We start from the raw sequence: 19688 nt of genomic DNA, 5'->3' as shown, positions 1-19688 counted from the left end.
TTTTGTAATTAGTCGATAGTATTCATTTTGTGTCTATAACTTAACAAACTAAACTTATCTGTTGATAAGTAATATACATATTTATCCACTAAATCACCAAGGTTTATGACGTTAAAGTAATGATGATCATATTTATTTGATTTTGAATTTTTACGGTCAAATGTGATAGGAGTGTATATAACTTTAATTACGTAGAACTATATGTATATACTCACAGCGTTAGGATGGCTAAAAACGTACGTCAAGAAGAAAACTTTGATGTCAACCACTGTACAAAAGAAGCAGCATCTACAGGAAATGCGTCTGCTCTTATGTATTTATACGTCTAATAATTACATAATAAACTGTTTAAACCATTTAACAGTAAATATTATAGGTTTGCACCTACGAAAGAACAAAAAAATGTAGGATTTGCACCAGAGGGACCATCTTGCAGTTACATGCCCACTACTGTTATGTGCGTTGCAAATAGATAATACGTTACAATTTTTTATAATTAACGTTAAATAATAATATCTACAGAATGACACCAACCAAAGACCTAAAAGCACATCACTTAAATTCCGCATCCGATGTAGAAATTGAACATTTGCAAGGCTCAAAAACTGCCAGTAACTCATTAGAGGGAAGACGTATAGTGGATATTGGGTTCCTTTTTAGTCAAATTATAAGTATGGAAGGTCATTCACCTTTCAAATGTTCATGGAGGGAATTTTTAAATGAGAGAAGATTCGGGTTCAGAAGCGTTTTCCAATTCAAATGCAAAATATGCAATAAAGTAGATGAAATTTTTTCTGTACAGAAATCAAATATCAACAAAGCAGCAGTACTAGGCGTTCTCTCCGCTGGAGGTGGATACAGTCTTTTGGAGGAACTCTGTGGGCATATGAATATTCCGTGTCTGTCCCAGAAAACATATGAGAATTGCCACCAAGATGTGTCCACCACCCTACATGCTACTTTATGGGACAATATAAGGCGTGCTGGAGAAGAAGAATATCGACTAGCAGTGGAACTAGGAGAGGTGGATAGTACCGGCATTCCAAATATTGCTGTAGTTGCAGATGGAGCCTGGTGCAAGAGATCCTATAGAACAAATTATGATGCTAGTTCTGGCGTAGGATGCATAATTGGAAAGCGCACTGGCAAACTTCTTTATTTAGGTAACAGCAATAATCAGAATCTATACTCATAGTATGACAGGTTGAAGACAATTTTTTATATAGTTAATACGTGCACATAATTTCTTGAAACTAAAGATTACCTAGACAAAAACATCGAAATTTAATCGATGCATCAGGGTCAAGTACCTATGTAGGAAATTACGACAAAGCCAATCAAAATTGTTTAATTTTGGTCCGAGATTAGCAACTAATATTGGGCCAATCTAAGATAGGGCAGCAATATTGAGACAAGATTTGATGAATAATATTAGCCCAAAATTGGGCAAGGACTTGTTGAAAAATATTGTACCAATGTTTAGTGAACAGTATTAACCAAGCATTAGGTAAATAATATTGCTCTAAAACATGGTGAACAATATTAACTCAATATTGACCAGTTAACATTATGCCAAGACTTGATAAACAAAATTCATCCAAGATTGGGCAACTGCTTCGCTTTCCATCTTGGTCGGTACTTCGTTGCCCAGTATTGGATATAATTTGGGGAGATGTTCATATGCCTAGCCTTGGCACTCGAAGCTTGACCGAACTTTGGTCCAGTACTGACAAACCCATACTTGCCTTCGAAATACTGGTCCAAACTTGGCGAAACGTTAATAAACCTAGTCTTGACATTTGAAGTTTGGTTGAGTATTGTACTACTATTGATAAGCCAGGACTTGGCTACTTCAGTATTGAACCAAACTTGGTAAAACGTTAATGTACTTGATATTGACCGAACTTTGGACCAATATTGACAAAAGTATGCTCCGTTTCTCACTACTGGTCCAGGTTTGGGTCTGTTAAGTCCGGAATTTCCTACATAAGTACATATATGTATGTAGATTAGTCTTGTCATAATAATATCAATAAATCAATCATGTTGTACATTTAGGCATTAGAAATAAGTACTGTACTTTATGTGCAAAATATGAGGGTGAGAAGGACATAGTACAACATAACTGTTGTAAAAATTGGAACGGCAGTTCAAGTAGTATGGAGGCAGATATTATTGCAGAAGGCTTTAAAGACAGTGTAACTATGCACGGCTTAAAATATACAGTTCTTGTTGGAGACGGAGAGAGTAGCGTGTATAGGAAATTGCAGGACTGTAAACCATATGGACATCAAGTCAACATCCGCAAAATTGAATGCCGAAACCACCTTCTGCGAAATTTTTGTAACAAACTTAGAGAAATTACAACCAAGAGGATCAGTTCCGCAAACCAGGTAGTTCCAGTTCGTTTGCGACAATTGCTGCTGTCCAAAGTATTAAAAATTCGTACTGCTGTTGTTTCTGCTATTTCTCACCGAAAAAAATCAAGAAAAACCTATCCACGAAAACATTGAAGGGTTGATAATTGATATAAGAAATACAGTAAGTCATATTTTCGGCGAACATGAAAACTGCAAAGAAATTCAATATTTTTGTGAAGCAGTCTGTGACAAAAATATTGCCGTAGTTGTTGAAATGAAGTCGTGTGGGTTATGGAAAGATATAATGTCCGTAACCAACCGATTAGCATTGCAAGCGTCAAATTTAATTTTGAACATGGACTCCAATATAGCAGAATGCTATAATGCATTAACTTTTCTTTGAGAGGATCATACCAAGCACGCTGCGAAGCGGCAGGTATTTCTTTCAATAGCAAAGGAGAATATGCGAACGTAGTCCATCGTGCGGTCATAAAAAGAAGTCCAGGCAAGTACACAAAAAAATTCACGACCCGAAGGATGACCTTGCGGGATAAACACAAGTGCAGGCGAAATTTATTCAGGAAAATAAAGCGCAATGCAAATCCTACACCGCTCGTTGATCCAGACTATGGTCCAGAAATGTCACAGACCGACATGTGTCCTACTGATTACACAGAAAAAATGGAACATTTCTTAGACACATATACAAATACCTGTGAATCAAATTTCTAATATTGAAATAACGACAAGAGGTCAAAGTAGCAATCCCAATCGGATGCGCAACTACTTCATGTGCAAATACCGTAAAAAGTTTACTGTATTCAACATTTACTGGTAGTGCTGCCACTCATTATGGCAACGAATATGAAACAGTTGCACGTGACGAATTTTCAAAAGTAACAGGGTTAGTATTGGTAAAAGGCATCGATCGTAGCGACACGCCATGACAATAATTCGAATCAATCCTATCGGGTCAAATACGCCACGTTTCCATACGAAAACATGTGTTACAAGTTAATTTTGAAGCAATGTTTTTATCTTTGAGTGAAATTTTGGAGTTCTTGAACTCATCAATAAAAAGCCGTAATTTCGTTGAAGGAGAGAAANTTGAATATCGAGTTGTTTCAGGATTTCGATATCTTTGTGACAACAATTTCTAGGTATTTCTGGGGTTAAAAGCGGTATACTTTTGATTTCGTTGACTTCCTGGTTGTTGTATGATATTTGTAAACCATTGCCAAAATAACAAGTACATTCCTCGTTGATAGTTAAAAGGGATGGTTTTGAAATTAAAGTATGTTTAATTGGGTATCCTTTACACTTGAATGTTACGCTTAAGTTTCCTGTAGAAGCAATGATCCATGTTGTGGCGTTTATCTGTTCGATGTTATTTTCCGTTGCTTTGAATGTGTGGACGACACATTTTTCGGGGAATTCCTTGTTCATTAAGAGTTGCGGTAAGCATTGTTTCGTATTCTTAGTATCTTGGGGTTCTGTATTCTGTTGAATGATGACGTTTTCTATTCGAAGTGCATTTGTAAAATCCCTTGGTTCAAGGTACCATTGGTGGTCGTCGGAGATTGCCACATAAGGGTTTTCAGGAAGAATTACATGGTGGTAATCATTTTCAAATGTAATAGGATAAGGATAGGTTTTAAAAAGTCTGAGTGATATATTTTTTACTAGAGGGACTGTTAACTTTATTAAAATTCCATTTTTTAAGGTAAATAACTTTGGAGTTGTAATTTGGTAATATTTATAGATATTTGTATCATCAAAAGAAAAAGGCAGTATATTTTCGCTGTGGCTAATATGACTTAATTGTTCCTGAAATTGTGCGTGATTGAGAACACTAGGATGAAGGATATTGACTCTAGCAAATGATAAAGTTTCTACAACTTCATCTACTTCTTTGCTTACTTCTGCAGTTATGTCATTTAAAAGGGTAACCGTGTCTAAAATTTGCATTGATGTTATGTTTTCGTTCAACCTGATGGAGTTATAAAAATATGGCCTCTTATGTTTAAAATGCTCCGCTGTAAGGTAATCTCATTAGCGTTAATTCAATTTGGTGTTTTATTAGTGTTAGAAACAATCATTTTAGTTATATGCATTCGTTCATCTTGCAATTCTCCAATTAGCTTCTCGTATCTTTTGGCATTGGTCGAGTCTAATGTGCCGAACAATGTTGAGGATTACATAAATAAAGTAATGACAACAGCTCATAAGCTTACAAATATTAATTTTGTAGTAGGAGATGAGTAGCTTGGTACATTGCTATTGAAAGCTCAAGTGTGTCAGTTACTGCTGATTTTGTAAAAACAGAGCTGTTACAGGAAGTAAAAGTGACAGAGTCTCCAACCTACCATATGAAGTTTAATAAATCTCACAATATGCCAAAGTCTCATAGAAAGATAACAACCAAAAGATATGCCCACGTTGTTACAGTTGTAATAAATATGGTCATTTTAGTAAAAATTGCTACTTTCACAACAAAAAGAAATCACAATCAAATAGCAAAAGTAATGGGTATTATGCTGCTTTTTCAGTTGCAGAAACATTGGACAAGACCAAATGGTACATCGACATTAAAAGGAACATCTTTGCATTGATGACATTTTCTCGCCGGAGCAATCCTGTACGAAATGATATAAACATCACCAAGTATATTTTTGGTTTGGCTCTTCGCTCTATATTCACGATAGAGGTAGAAACTTCCTCGGCCTGCATTGACTATCCAAATCTTTGAAAACATGTACATTTTATCTCCTAAAAATGGTAATGATATTCTGACCGAGGGTTGCATCTTAAACTCAGTTTGGACTAAGACGTGCATCTAAAAGCCCCCTTAAAAAATCGGTCATTTATCTCTCCATATACTTTATTAGGTTGACTGTAAAAGAAAGCGGCTTGGTAGTTGGCAAATGCCACCCGTTCTTGGGTGCCAGTCCAGACGGCATAATTTTAGATGAGGATGCTGTCCTAGAAATCAAATGTCCATTTTCTGCAAAGACCTTACTCCGGTAAATGCAATAACAGAAAAAAAATTAAATTTGCAACAATATCGGAGTTTGGTAATATAGAACTAAAACTAAACCACGACTACTATTACCAGGTACAATATTTACTGTTTTCTACAAAAACTTTCCATTAGGTCTACATCCTTCTTTTATTTCAGGTACAAGGATTGCTACATATAACTCAAAGGAAATATTGTTACTTTGTAATATATACGCCGAAAAAAATGGAATTTATTAAAATATTAAAAGATGAGGATTTCTGGTTGAAGAAAATGGAAAAGAAATTAAAAAATTTTTATTTTTCATTTCTTCTTCCTGAAATTATAGATCCTCGCCATACACGGGGACAAGAAATTCGAAATCCATCTAGAGACTAGACTGAGAAATTGTATATTGCATATTCCTCCCATAATGCGCGGGTGATCTATCATGTGTGTACCATATCTGTTTCTAAGAGCAAGTTGCAAATTATCTAACATTTTTGTCAAATCATTTTGAAGAAAATACAAATATGTGTTTCTGTCTAAAGTCCCGTGAAAAAATATGGTGCAATTATATGTCGTCCAATGATGCCACCCCATACGTTCAAAGACCACCTGCGCTGATTATTCACTGGTCTCAACCAATGGCGATTCTCGGTGTTATAATAATGGCAATGGGCTTGTTCAGAAATCTTTTTTTAATTCATAAATCAAAAAAGTGCAAGTGAAAAATAATAGATCTGCAAAAAAATCAAAATTTTATTTGCACGTTTTAAAAACAATTAGAAAGTGCGTGGCCAGGCGTTACGTCACTTTACGCATAGGCTTGCTGATTGTACGCTACTCAACGCTAGTTAATTATTAGTCGTTACAAGCTGTATTTGCGGAGTATTCGTTGTAGGCATTGACGTATACTAATGGACGTGCCTTAGCGGTCAGAATTGTGGTACGACAAAAGAAAGAGATGGAACGAAGTTTCGGACAATATCTATCTCTCTCACGATAGTGTCGTTGTTAGGACGCCCTGCGCCTGAGTAAATATTGAGTATTACAATAAAAAAGTGTTTAAAACTGCTACCAACCAACAACAGGTATCAATACCCTTATATTATTCGAAAGGAAATTGAATTTGTGAATATTGGCATTGTAAATATTATATGTAGATGATAGGTAATTTCTTCCAGAAACGGAATGTGAAAATCGCAACCCTCTAAGTCCTTTTGTTTCTCACATATTAAAAATGGTACCAAACGTCAAATTTTCCATGAAACGTGAAATAACTCCAGAACTGTGCGACCCTAGGTCCAATAAATGTTACGATAATAAACTGACATTTTTTTATAGGGAATTCCAAAACGCAATATAAAGTAGGTTTCATTTAAAATAACGAACTTACTGTGCATTTCCGGTATAACCGTGTTTGAAAATATTTTTACGTTATTATACACTTAACTCTATACAAATTTTACTTGAAATATTTTGAACTATATGTGTATGATTTGTCGATTTCAACTTAGTATGTTAATATTACATTAATAATCGTCTGAAACTATGACGGAATATATTAGAAAGCACGTGCACGAAAATGATTAACTAATTATAAAACAAAAGAAAAATAAAAATTTAAGATAGTTGTTCAGATTGTCTTCCATTTGCTTGCAGACATATTAGAAATTCATACATTTCTGTAATTGTTGCTTTTCTGACGTTATCTTGGAACGCCCAGCTTTTAGTATTCCCCACAAAAAGAAGTCCAAGGGAGCAAGTTCTGGACTTCTTGCAGGTCACAGCCAAGGCTCGTACTTATCAAACCATCTATCACATACCAACAGACTGAATTTCTTAACGATAGATCATCTAAAAAATTATCAACAACTGTACTTAAAATTTGTAAATAACGCTGTAAAATTAAACTGTCGTCGCATATACACTAACAAAATCGATTATTTTTGAAAATACAAAACGCATTAAAACTAGAGTTATCTTGAAATGTACGTTCTCTGGTGGCATAAGGGTATTCATTTGTCTAAATATGCTTCCTATAACTATTAAAGACACTTTCTCTTGAAAATATTGATTCGTCCGACCAGATAATTCTTGTTAAAAAAGTTTGCGGATGCAGATACTGGACTTTGATAAACTTCTAGGCATGCATCTTATGTTTCCATAATATTCTTTCTGTTACAGCGTTAATAACAGAAGCACGTACGTTCGCAACAAAAAATGCAAGAACAACACGTTTAACACTGGTATTCAGAGCTTGGAAAGATATTCCTCATAATTGTGTCAAATTTTTGCCTATTAATGAAAGCTACATGAGAATAGAGTTCATTAAATCTTCTGCATTCTTTGTTGCATTCTCCATAAACACATTATACATTCATTAAATCCGAATGGGATCATTTTTGCAACATAAATAAACGAAGGATGAGTCTTTAATTTTTAATAATTGCGTCAGTTGTCCATAGCACACTTTTGTTATGTTATAATTAGTAGAATTATCTATTATTGATAAAAATTCAAATTTATTCAAAAATTTTCGAAACAAGCATTAGGAAACATCTGCGTGGATGGAAAGAGGCTAAAAAGAGGAAATAAAATATCTCGTACACGCTTAGTTTCCCTAAAACGTCTAATGTATCACTCACAATCAGTTTGAAGAACTTTGTATATTATAGTGGTGTTACTCCGAGTTTATTGAAATATTGTTTAAACGCATTTTCTTTTATACGTTCGACGTCTGAATTTGTTAGAATACTTTGAAAAATCAAGAAAAGGCTAAGATAATTTATTAAATGAACAAAAACTTTATCAATACACCTATAATAGATACCAGAGCTGTACTAGCTACTTATTAAAATACAATTCATAGTAATTAGCAATTAGGGCTTTTCCCGACTATATAAATTTAAGTATAAATAGATGAAACATTATTAATATAAATAATATCTTGCTACTCTTTGTAAAATTTTAATTATACTGAAACACTAATAGAGTTCAAATAAATTCTATTCTTAAAACATTTAAATGCATTACTATCTGTATCTGTAGTTACCAAAAAGAATGTTCAAATGTTCGGTGAATTATACAACAAAAAAAGAATCGTTGATATATTTATGATTGTAGTTGTTTATTACAGGACAAAGTAAACAGGACAAAAGTGATGGAAGCTCTTCTAGATCACGCTAAATCTGCTAACGATAAACAATTCATCTTTTTAACGCCTCAGGATATTTCATTTATAAATGACGAAGAAGTTGCAATTCATAGGTAATATAACTAGTATACAGGGGGTAACTGAAATAAGTGTGGAACTTTGGAGGTTGTCAACTCGTGCAATAAGGAATCGCATGGTGATCACAGTGATTGATTGGAAAATTTAAAAGAAAACCGCAAGTTATAAACCGAATCCGGCCCTGGGAATGATTTGGCAATGTGAGCGTGGTAGAACTAAATCAGCTTTGGGTTGGACAAACTAAATAATATCGCTTGTCTAATGCCTAAAGCGAACATAATCAACAAACAACTTAATGTTTACTTACCGACAAGTCATTGGTTCCGGGAACACCAGTAAACACACGCGCACACGCTATTGAAATTGTTTGAAATTAAAACCGCAGCGCAGAAGTCAGGCATGTGGCGAATTTCATTTGCAGCATTCATCAGTTCATCACACAGTCCTGCACGTCATTAGCATGTGTACTGACGTTTAATACATTCCCTGTTTTATACAACCCCATATAAAGAAGCTCTGTAGATTTAGATCCGGATGTAAGCATCACGTTATGGGAAAAACTGACGTCTGAACCCATTTTTGTTTTGCCGAAGCTTCTAATACAAATCCACTTGCGACTAAAAATAAATTTTCTTCAAGGATTGTATTAGCTGCAATTAAGTAAGCTGCAGAAACAGTTTCTTTAAAATTCGCTACAGTGTCACATGAAAGGAGCCAACGTTCGACTCTATTTCGCGTGTATGTACTATTTGAGAGAATAGATGTAATACTAATAACAATAGCTGTTCTACAGTGATACACTGACCTAATGTCAATGACTTATACTACTAATTACGAAGTGATTGAATAAGACGTTGCGTTGTCGTATTTCTCTGTGTGATTTACCAGTGCCAAACTGGCCCTTACCTGCACATTCGAATAGGTACATTTTTCTCGAAAATAGTGAACATTCGGGCTTTCAAAAAGTTACCTAATTTTCTTATTTAGTAGCTCCCTACCACCTGTAAGTTCTGCACTTATTTTAGTTACATTATGTATAACTAATTTTAAGAATTGTCATAACTATATTTTATTATTTTGTAGGATGGAAGATCCTGAAAGATCACCAGTGATCTAAATTAAAAGTTAAAACAAAAGAAGAAAAAATGAGAGGAGAGGAGTCAAGTATAGTTTTTCTATATTAAAAATTAGTTATATCTCTTAAGTCATGATTTTTTATTTTTTGTTTTTTTTTTATTGGAAATAGATAGTGACTGTATTGTAGTGTTTATTTTTTTAATATAATACTGATGTACGTTTTTATATTATGTTCCGCTTTTCCGCCTATTGGGATTAAAAATAAAAAATTTTTTTTTCCTTCCAAAATTCGAAACAAACACTTTGTGCAAGTTAATTATCCGATAATCACGTACCTATGCGGACCTGAAATTACCTAATGTTTTTGTGATTAAAACCCAGCAAACATCGTGACACAAAGTGTTTCTAAAATATGTGGGGAGCATTGGAGGGTGTAAGGAATCGCATGGTGAGTAAAGTAGCGTAGTTAAAGGAACAAACAAGTTTGTAATAAAACCGCAACAAATTACAATTCGAGGGTAGTCCATGTTAAGGTATCTGTTGTCTGAACTTAGTCAGACGTAAAATGAAAGTGATGGTAGATATACAAATTCGTTACGAGGGTTAAAATAAGTTCAGAATTCGAATAATGCGTAAGGTATTAAGTTACCAAAATAGCGAAACTGTGTGCCCGTGGCTTTACCTTCTCTCGGAGTGTCATTGGCTTCTGGAACATCTGAGTTTGTTGACAACATGACAGGAAGAACGACAACTACGACCGTATGCACAGGAGCGGGATGTAGGGATGGACGGCACGCTTCGCACACGGTTACCAGAAGCGCCGGTAGGACCATCAACAGGATAACGAATGATGGCGCCTTGAAGATTCTAAGGCTTTCGGAGACGACGGCGTGTGCGGTACTACACGAATAAGGTTCATGGAAAAACCAGTTACACCAAGTATGACGATGGGAGACTTCAGCATATGCACCACTCAAAAACTTATTACCCTCGGCAGGTGACAACAATCAGTCAGGTGATTACCGGCCGGATATCAGCGTCTCCCAGACGAACGGCGATGAACCGACTTGAACGGAGCAGACAACGAACAGACTCCGGTGGAATCAGGTATATCCTGAAGTTACGGGAAAGGAAAATTCCGTAAAGGATGCTATTTTGAACTATCTCGAATGCCAGTATTAGGACTGCATCCAATCAAGCAGGTATAAAAAGGCTATCTCGAACGCCAGTACGATGACCGCATCCAATCAAACAAAGGTAGAGAGCCACAATATGCAACTCCCAACGGATAGTCTCCCTCTTCCTTGCCATAGCAGATGGAATGTCGGAGACTCCTTTCCATAGATCCTGTGGGATTTGTATACTCAAAAATCCTTCCCTTTCCAATGCGCGACTTCGCGGTTCGCAAGGCAAGGGTTTCCCTTTGCGTTTCAACCGCTATCCTATGTCTACAAACAATATCAAGGGTAGCAACGATTTTCTATCCTGCTTCCTAACCTGTAACACCGCTAAAGCCTTCCTTCGACGGACTTCTACTAAACTAAAACAATCACGATAATCCCTATAGAGTCAGCATTCTACATAGCGCGGAGATTTTAGAATTCGAAAACGATTAGTATACCAATTGATGACTTTACATGATTGGGGTTGGGGAAGTTTCCTACAAGTGACGCGTGATACTTAGGCTCAATTATGGAAATTATTACGTCTCAACTTTTTCTTTTAAGTAATCTGAGTGAAAATGAATAAAACTAAATTTTCGTAATCGTATCCCCAATAAGTCCATACCTACTTAACCATGAATATTCTGATTGGCTAATTCCTTGGGTGCGAGCTTTGCTATGGAGCTATTTATTTTGGTGGCTGCTAGTTAAGTAGCAAAAACATATTATTAATTCTTTAACTTTGTTAATTGTTTCTGTACAGCGTGCTTTTCTCAATAAGACAGCTGCTAAGTTTTTTAACGTTTATTCTTTCAAAGATTATTACAAAAGTTATACATTTAGTACCGCGGGAATAATACGGGTTACATTAACGAATACAAACAGGCGAATGAATGAATCATTATTAAACCTATTACTAGCAGCGAAAAACCAGTCGCTGAAACAATAACATAAACAATGTCGCGACAGCGATTAACACGAACAAATAATCTGTAAGTTTTAAAATGTAACAAATTATAATATGAATAACACCTGAAAATTGCACATTTCCTCCCCCACCTTGACAAATGTCAACTAATCAGTAGTGCAGCTAAACATTATGAATAAAAATTTAGAAAATTCTACAACAATAAACATGCGAACAAAACTCAAAATTAGAGCAAACATGCAAAATCTCTGGTATTTAACTTTCAGTTGCGCACTTCACTGCACTTAACAGTCCGTAATCACAGCCTGTTCTCTGGGAAGAACGGCTAATTTTCTGATTGAACGTTTGTATATCCCTTGGCCGGTGCGCACAGATGCTACTCGGACCACACCATCCGACCCTGGGAAAACCTCTTCGATTCTCGCCAGTTTCTATGCTAAAGGTGGTATGTTATCCTCCGAAAATCCGATATTTTCTTTCGTATTCAATAGGCGCGTTGTGCAATCTGCATCCAACTCTCAGCAATCCGCGTTTATCCAAAAACGGGTCTAGGTTAAATATTTTGCTCGATTTACTCACTGGATTGGTTTTGGACAATGAAGCGATTTCTGGTTGGAATTCTTCCGCTTGGATCTGTTTTAAAATCAATATTTCGCTTCGGTCAACTCTTCTGTCGTCAAACTCCCAACTCGCTTATTGTTCTTGTTTTTCAAGTTATGTGAAAATCGCAACACATAGGCAACAATTCCTTGCATCTTAGAAATGGATGAATATATTTAGAAAAATCAATCATGTTGACTTCCATTGCTGTTACCAGGACAACCTTTCTTTTCTCTGACAGGTCATTCGCATCCAGTGACTTATTTGATTTTGATTTTGGCCACTCTGATTGTTCATGAGTTAGAAATTCGGGACCTTTCCAATACAGTTCTGAAACCATGAGTTGTCTGGGAAAAGCTCCCCTTGAGACGATATTGGGTTTTGAATCCACATGATACCAGTTTCGGATGTCGCTTAAATTTTGAATTTGGGAAATCCTATTTCCAACAAACACTTGCCAAATATTCGCATTAGACTTTATATAATGCAATACTATTTCTGAGTCCGAAAAGTAGTATTTGTTTCTGATTTTCAACTTTAACGCTTGTGATACCCTATTCATTAATTTTACCCCTAAAACAGCAGCGCAAAGTTCGAGGCGTGGCAAGGTAATCACCTTCACTGGACTCACTTTGGACTTGCTACAAACCATGTAAGACTCATAGCTTCCGTCACTCAATCTCGTACGGACGTAAATGCTCGCTCCATACGCTTGCAATGAGGCGTCGCAAAACATAATCAAATCGTGAACTCCGCTTGAGACGGGTAGCACTTTACGAGGTATTACTAGCGAGTTTAACTCCTCAAGCTCTTCAAGATATCTTTCCCAAACTCTCCGGACCTCTGGGGGAACTTCATCATCTGAATTTAGCTTGCATGCTTATAATTCTTTCATTATTAATTTAGCCTTGACAATAACCGGGGAAACAATTCCAATGGGATCGAATAGTTTCGCTACCGAACTAAGTATCGATCTTTTCGTAATCTTAGAATGTGATGTGCGGACAGATACTCTGAAATATAAGGTGTCTTCCCTGAAGTTCCATATTAAGCCTAACACTTTGGATGTGTCAGCTTTATCCTGTTCGATCGCGTTTCGGTCTTCATCTCCTTGTTCCAAAGGTAATGGTATTAGTCTTGAATCGTTGCTAGCCCATTTTGACAGTTTAAATCCTCCTCCATTTAGGACTTCAATTAATTCGTCTCTCAATTTTAACGCATCTTGAATAGTCGATCCGCCACTCAAGACGTCGTCCATATAAACATCTCTTTCGAGGGTTTCGCTTGCCAGTGGGAAATTTTCCGCCGAGTCCGTGGCTAACTGCCTTACACACCTCATGGCTGTAAATGGGGAGTTTGTTAAGCCAAAGACCAGCCTTGTCAGTCGGTAAATTTGAACCGATTAGCTCTCCGAATTTCTCCAGAAAAGTCTCTGATAATTCGTGTCTTCAGGATTTATTTTGACCTGTAGAAACATTTTCTCCATGTCGCATGAGAAGGCAATTTGATGCATTCTGAAGCATATGAGCAGAGAAAATAATTCTGTTTGTAAATTCGGGCCCGTCATCAAATTGTCGTTTAGGCTCAACCCGTTGGTCGACTTTGCCGAACCATCATACACTATTCGTATCTTTACTTTTTGTCTGGCTTCTTTTACTATGCCCGAAAGCGGCAAATAGTAAGTGGAATCATGAGTGACTTTGCCTTCTGGTACTCTTTCCACAATATTCGACTGAATGAGCTCTTGCATGGCGTTTGAGTACAAATCTTTGAATTTACGATCCCTTTTGAATCTCCTTTCCAATGACAAGAATCTTCTGAGCGCAACTCCGCTTGAGTCGCCTAATTCTACGTTTCCTTTCTTGAATGGTAACTTCATGACAAATCTACCGTCCGATGGATCACGCATGTACGTGTTTTTAAACTGTTCTTCACATTCTATTTCCTCTTTAGACCACTTTTCCTTGGATTCTGGGATTTCTTCCTGAATCCAGAATTTTTCCATGAGTCGTTGAAGTTCGTCGCTTTAATCCTTTATGGCCAGGTTCGCGACTCGATTTCCGGATCGTCCCGAATTCTCGAAATTATAAGATGCTCCCCCAACTACCCAACCTAACAATGTTTTTGTAAGGAACAAGTTAGGATTCGACAGTCTCCTGCGATCGTCGCACAATAAATCCCAAAATACTTCAGCCCCTAATAATAAATCAACAGGACGACTTGTGTTGAAATCTGGATCCGCTAAATAGATGTCTGACGGAATGGAAAGGTATTCGGTATTGAATGAAACGATGGGCAAATTTGAAGTTACACGTTCTATGATACAACAAGTAACGGGCATTTTAAATTTGGAATCAGACGACCTGATCCATATTTCGACTGATTTTGAAATTTTGGTGCACGTGTGATTAATTCCCGATACGGAAATAGTCGGGTTTAGGCCCAGTCGTTTACATGTACCTGTCGACATTGAGTTTATTTGCGATCCGGCGTAAAAGCGCGCGACATTCTTGATATTGACCACCACAATGTTTTATCCAAATAAGCGCTGTCGATAAAATAACGTGTGTATCGCCTTTTGATTTAAAGTGATTTACTGTAGCATTAACCTTGGTTTCTGGTTTTGATTTGTTAGCAAAGCCGTGATTCGGGGAATCAGATTCCGAACTATTTTTAGCGCTCCTATCATGTAACAATGTATGATGTGTGATTATGATTTACAAATGCTGCAACCTTTTGCTCTACACGCGTTTGTCGTATGATTCTTCCTCAAGCAGTTAAGACAAAGATTCTTATTCTTTACCTCCTTGATCCTATCGCCGATACTTAAACGCAAAAAATCTCCGCATTGGTTTACAAAATGTCTTTTGTCGCAATATCTACACGCTAATCTCGTCGTAACAACGTGAGAAGATCGCTTCGTATAATCTTTTTTGATCTGCGTTGACTCAGGCTTTGACGATTTAGAACCCCCTTGAATGCACTGAAGAGTGACACATCTCTTCTCTAAAAATTCCAAAATATCCTTCAACTTTGGAACGCTCGAGTCTAATGTAAGTTCTAGTTCTTTCCTCGACTGATAATCTATACGACTTATTATCAGAGGGACAAGAAAAGCATCCCAAGAATCTACTTGAATCTGCATTGCCTTTAATGCCTCTAAATTCGCAGAAATGTCGTTCACTAATTTTCTCAAGCCCTCCGTCGATGGCTTCGATAATTCGGGCGTATTTAGAATCGAATTTACGTGACTGTATACTATCAGCCTATCATTTTTATATCTCCTTTGCAGTATGGACCACGCAGACTGATAATTATTAGCGGTGATTGCCAATGATTCAATCGGACGAGCCGCTTCACCCCCCAAAAATTTTAAGTAATGAAACTTTTGACAGTCATCTAACGTATAGTTATTATGAATGAGGCTGTCAAACGCATTGTAAAAGGGTAACCATTCCGTATATTCTCCCGAAAATTGAGGTAAATTGATTCGTGGAAGTCTCACATTAAACTGACTAGGATTTGACGCCTGGACAGAACCCGCCACGGGCACGTTTGCACTAGGTGCCACTGATAACCTTTGAAAAACCCTTTGGAGGTCGCTCATAATTTTCAACCAATCAGTATCGAATTTGTTTAGAGCCGACATTTCGTTTTCTCCTATCGATTCTGTAGGATTCGGATCCTGTTTTTGTTCCGACATAGATTCGTCTGCGATTTCTAATCTGACTATCTCAAAGATTACCTCTTCGTAATCGTCTCGAATTTTAGGCATTTCAGCCAAGCGAACCTGAATATCTTTGATATCATGCTTAAACGAGTCGAATTGTTGCGCAAATAATCCGATATTATTTAATTTTCCCTATAAATGAGAACGCTTAACGAGCAATTTCTTCAATTCCGCCAACGACATTTTAATTTATCAGTACAACGTACAATTTAAGCTCAAACAAAGCTGTCACACTTAGATAACCAAAGGACAGTTAGAAAAAAGGATGCTCACTAACCTTTTCAGCAAGCCGCTTTCCCGATTTCCCCGCTTCCTGCCTCTGGATCTCAACCGCCTGTACTCTCTTCAGTCGGTCTGCTTTTCGATTTCGCCGCCGCACTCTGAAGACAGTTCGAATTTTTCGATTTTTCCCACGGTCACCTAGCACTGTATTTACCGGAAGTATAGCCGTTATCACTACCCTATCCGGCTTGAAGGACCAATGTACAGCGTGCTTTTCTCAATAAGAGAGCTGCTAAGTTTTTTAACGTTTAGTCTTTCAAAGATTATTACAAAAGTTGTACATTTAGTACCGCGGGAATAATCCGGGTTACATTAACGAATTCAAGCAGGCGAATGAATCATTATTAGACCTATTACTAGCAGCGAAAAACCAGTCGCTGAAACAATAACATAAACAATGTCGCGACAGTGATAAACACGAACAAATAATCTGTAAGTTTTAAAATGTAACAAATTATAATATGAATTATACTTGAAAATTGCACACTTTCAATTAGTAAAAACCTTTTGAAACTTTCGCAGGCATACAATGGGTGTGCAACCTTACATAATACACCTGTATGACCGCATATAATTTTATATTATAATTCCTTACGGGAATGTTCTTAATTGAAAAAATTATTATTTGCTTTCTCATTATTAGAAAAATTATCAATAACTGTTTTTTGTGAAAATTTAGAATGATTTTCTAAATGGGCCCAATACTATATGTTTTCTCCAAGTACTTCAAGTGCTAAATTTTAAAGGACGGTTTACTCGTTCTTTTTGTGATTTATGTAAGTTACTTGTATGATGCTTTAGCAACGCAGTTGAGTTTTCATACCACGATTTTAATTTGTTTCAAGCAATGGTATAATTTACGTCTGATAAGCCAAACTCTTCGACAGTTATATAATTTTTTAAATAATTACATTTATCAACATTATCCAGATTTATATTTTTGTGAATCATAAATACAAAAGAATTGTGAAATTTTAACCCGTTATCTTATGTATATTAAGCGCAGGTAACCCTAATGTCCAGTTATTTTATGCTCTTACGTGCAATTCGAGTTTCGTCCGTTGTTTGCGATGTAAATTGTAATGTTTGTGCACTTATTAATTGTGTTTAAAAAAAATTCTGCGGCTTTGAAACTGCATGAAAATAACTGTGAGCACACTCGGTATATCATTATCATAATTCAAAAGTGTAACATTTAATATGTGACTCATTTTTATGCTGGCATAGAAAAATCTCGACACAGTGCGACAACTAGGTCAGAGATATTTCACAAACAAGTGTAACTTGCTGATCTAACTTTAGTGCAAAACCATCGGATGCTGCAGTAGTGTCAATTCAAGATAGATGCTGGAAAGTGTCCAACGTTATTATAAAATCGGTTCATATCAGAACAGCAATTTCGCTGGTCATAAATCACTGCAGTAGTGACCCCGACTAAGGAACAATCGACTACAGTAATGAACTACATTGGTGCCTACAGGGTGAACCTTTCTCTTTGAAGGATAGATTCTCCAAAGGGTACAATTAAGTTAGCACAAATAAGTTTATATGTATTGCAATGTTACATATTAACTTAATGCTAGATGTCATTACGATATCTGTAGTGATGTATTGCACTAGTTGGTTCCTAGCCATTTGGGTACAGTAGCTATTGAGTTGAAAGTGTTAGTGAAGTTGGTGATGCCTCTTGGTGTAGTTATTCTTCACTGTATTGTCGGATGCCCGAGACGTGTTCGACAGATATGTTCCTTGACCACCGTATCGTGTCCGCAACCATAAGACGTCTCACTGGTTTTGCATAGTCTTTTCGAATATCCAGTATTTTTTCAGGATTCTCTCATTCTCCTGGTCCCCACGTGCCAAGAGCCCCAAATCAGTTCTTTCTAATAAGGATTACTTAATGACGATACGGCGCCGATACTACGTACCTACCTATGGACTAAGCCCATCAGTATGTTGTCAAAATTTTTTTCTTGCTATGTTCCTGCAGTTTCTAATTCGGACATCTATTTTTAAAGAAAAAATTAAATGAACAAGTCTTGGTTATTTACAATTTCATGAAAGCCTCAATCATTTATTTAGAACCAGCTCTGTTAAAATAGAGCTACAACACCTCTCATAGCTATTCCGAACACCTAGTAGTAGAATTTGTCTTTATATAGGGAGCAATGTTATTACAATTATCTGAAATTATGGTAGCTAATAATTCTGTTGGGATGTTGGTAAAAAAGGAACTGGTATCATAGCTAACAGAAATGTAATTGTCAGGGACTACTATGATAAACAACTTATTGATCAGTTCGAAGGAATTTTTAAAATTAAGTTCTGGATTTTTTGGGGTTCCAAGTTTTTGTTGATGAACTTCTTCTAGGACTAACTACAGTTGAAATTATAGGGGTTATGGGAAGATTATGGATTTTCGATAAGCCGTAGATGTTTGCTGCAATGGGATAGCGAATCTAATAGCAAATTTTGAAATCTCTAACACGCTTAGTTTTCCTAAAATGTCTAATCTACCACTCAGTTAAAAGAATTCTGTACGGCTTAGGTACAACTTTTATTAATGAAGTGCTTAATTTTGATAAACGTTTGTGGTCTTTATTTAAACAAAGTGTTCCCATATAATTTTGATTAATGATATCAGTTAATTTATTACTTCCCGTGTTAGCTGTACCATTTATTTGGATGTTTGGGTTACCGTGAACTGATAAGAGCTGTTCGGCAGCCCTGTGAACCGATTCATACTTTTCTCATTGTGTATTTCTTATTATATTCATTCTACATTCGTCATTGTCATGATAAAGTTGTACACGAGTTACTTTAATAAACTTCTAAAATAACGCCTGCGTTTGGCCATTCTGATTGCAACAGTTTTAGAAGTGGGATTAACAAAATCCAAAGTATTCGTGTGTGGTGGTTTTCATTAAATTACTGGGTTTTGTTTATTGGAAACGGATCTTAGTGTTGATCTGCGCGCGTAGAGAGCGATTCCTACTGATAGATCGTAACACGGGAAGAACTGTTATAAATAAAATGTCAACCGGGAGATTACCTGAAAACACATCAGCGGCGATGGAGACGGCAACAAGTAGTGAGGATCGAGAAACAGGTCAGCGATTTTTTCCAAATATTCAAAGTGTTTTACCGGAATTTGATCCTGTCAAAGACAACGTTTCCATTGACCAATGGATCGCTAAGATCGAAGAGTACGGCGAATTGTATAAAGAGATGAAGTTACCATCAAACATTACGGGTTGTTACAATTAATTGGAGTGGCGAAAACGTGGCTTCACAGTCTAAGCCCCGACGCAA

The 19688-nt window shown here is 36.4% G+C and overlaps 3 protein-coding genes across 9 annotated transcripts in view; 1 reads left to right on the top strand and 2 right to left on the bottom strand.

Annotated features, from left to right (window-relative positions):
* The first annotated feature begins 6 nt into the window (after positions 1–6).
* Positions 7–9736, top strand: LOC112904802. 3 transcript variants are annotated; one of them, XM_025975787.1, is made up of 8 exons: positions 7–313; positions 377–457; positions 523–1163; positions 2059–3264; positions 5249–5475; positions 5539–5811; positions 8501–8631; positions 9680–9736. In XM_025975787.1, the coding sequence occupies exons 1-4, from the start codon at positions 225–227 to the stop codon at positions 2511–2513; spliced, it is 1266 nt and encodes a 421-aa protein (XP_025831572.1). In that variant the 5' UTR covers positions 7–224; the 3' UTR covers positions 2514–3264; positions 5249–5475; positions 5539–5811; positions 8501–8631; positions 9680–9736. The 3 variants fall into 3 exon arrangements, with proteins under 3 accessions (XP_025831572.1, XP_025831571.1, XP_025831573.1); XM_025975786.1 differs by having other exon boundaries at positions 5539–8631; XM_025975788.1 differs by lacking the exons at positions 2059–3264; positions 5249–5475; positions 5539–5811.
* A 2000-nt stretch (positions 9737–11736) lies between these two features.
* The window catches only part of LOC112904803, a 48401-nt gene continuing 40449 nt past the window's right edge, over positions 11737–19688 (bottom strand). For all 5 annotated transcript variants that reach the window (XM_025975790.1, XM_025975789.1, XM_025975793.1 and 2 more), the window contains one exon: positions 11737–18382. In XM_025975790.1, the coding sequence (XP_025831575.1) occupies positions 15075–16139 (1065 nt within the window). In that variant the 5' untranslated portion in view covers positions 16140–18382 and the 3' untranslated portion in view covers positions 11737–15074. The remainder of the gene's footprint in view (positions 18383–19688) is intronic.
* LOC112904801 lies at positions 13245–13703 on the bottom strand. Its single transcript, XM_025975784.1, has one exon. The coding sequence runs from the start codon at positions 13701–13703 to the stop codon at positions 13245–13247; it is 459 nt and encodes a 152-aa protein (XP_025831569.1).

Source organism: Agrilus planipennis, unplaced genomic scaffold (genome assembly GCF_000699045.2).
Source record: "Agrilus planipennis isolate EAB-ADULT unplaced genomic scaffold, Apla_2.0 scaffold312, whole genome shotgun sequence".
Lineage (NCBI taxonomy): Eukaryota > Metazoa > Arthropoda > Insecta > Coleoptera > Buprestidae > Agrilus > Agrilus planipennis.
The sequence above is the reverse complement of the archived record's forward strand: the minus strand, read 5'-3'. Positions and strand labels throughout refer to the sequence as shown.

Coding starts and splice junctions, on each gene's coding strand:
- LOC112904802 (XM_025975787.1), top strand. CDS start 225: ATGGCTAAAAACGTACGTCAAGAAGAAAACTTTGATGTCAACCACTGT. Junction 314..376: donor GGAAATGCGTCTGCTCTTAT/GTATTTATACGT, acceptor TAAATATTATAG/GTTTGCACCTACGAAAGAAC. Junction 1,164..2,058: donor TGGCAAACTTCTTTATTTAG/GTAACAGCAATA, acceptor TTGTACATTTAG/GCATTAGAAATAAGTACTGT.
- LOC112904801 (XM_025975784.1), bottom strand. CDS start 13,703: ATGAGGTGTGTAAGGCAGTTAGCCACGGACTCGGCGGAAAATTTCCCA.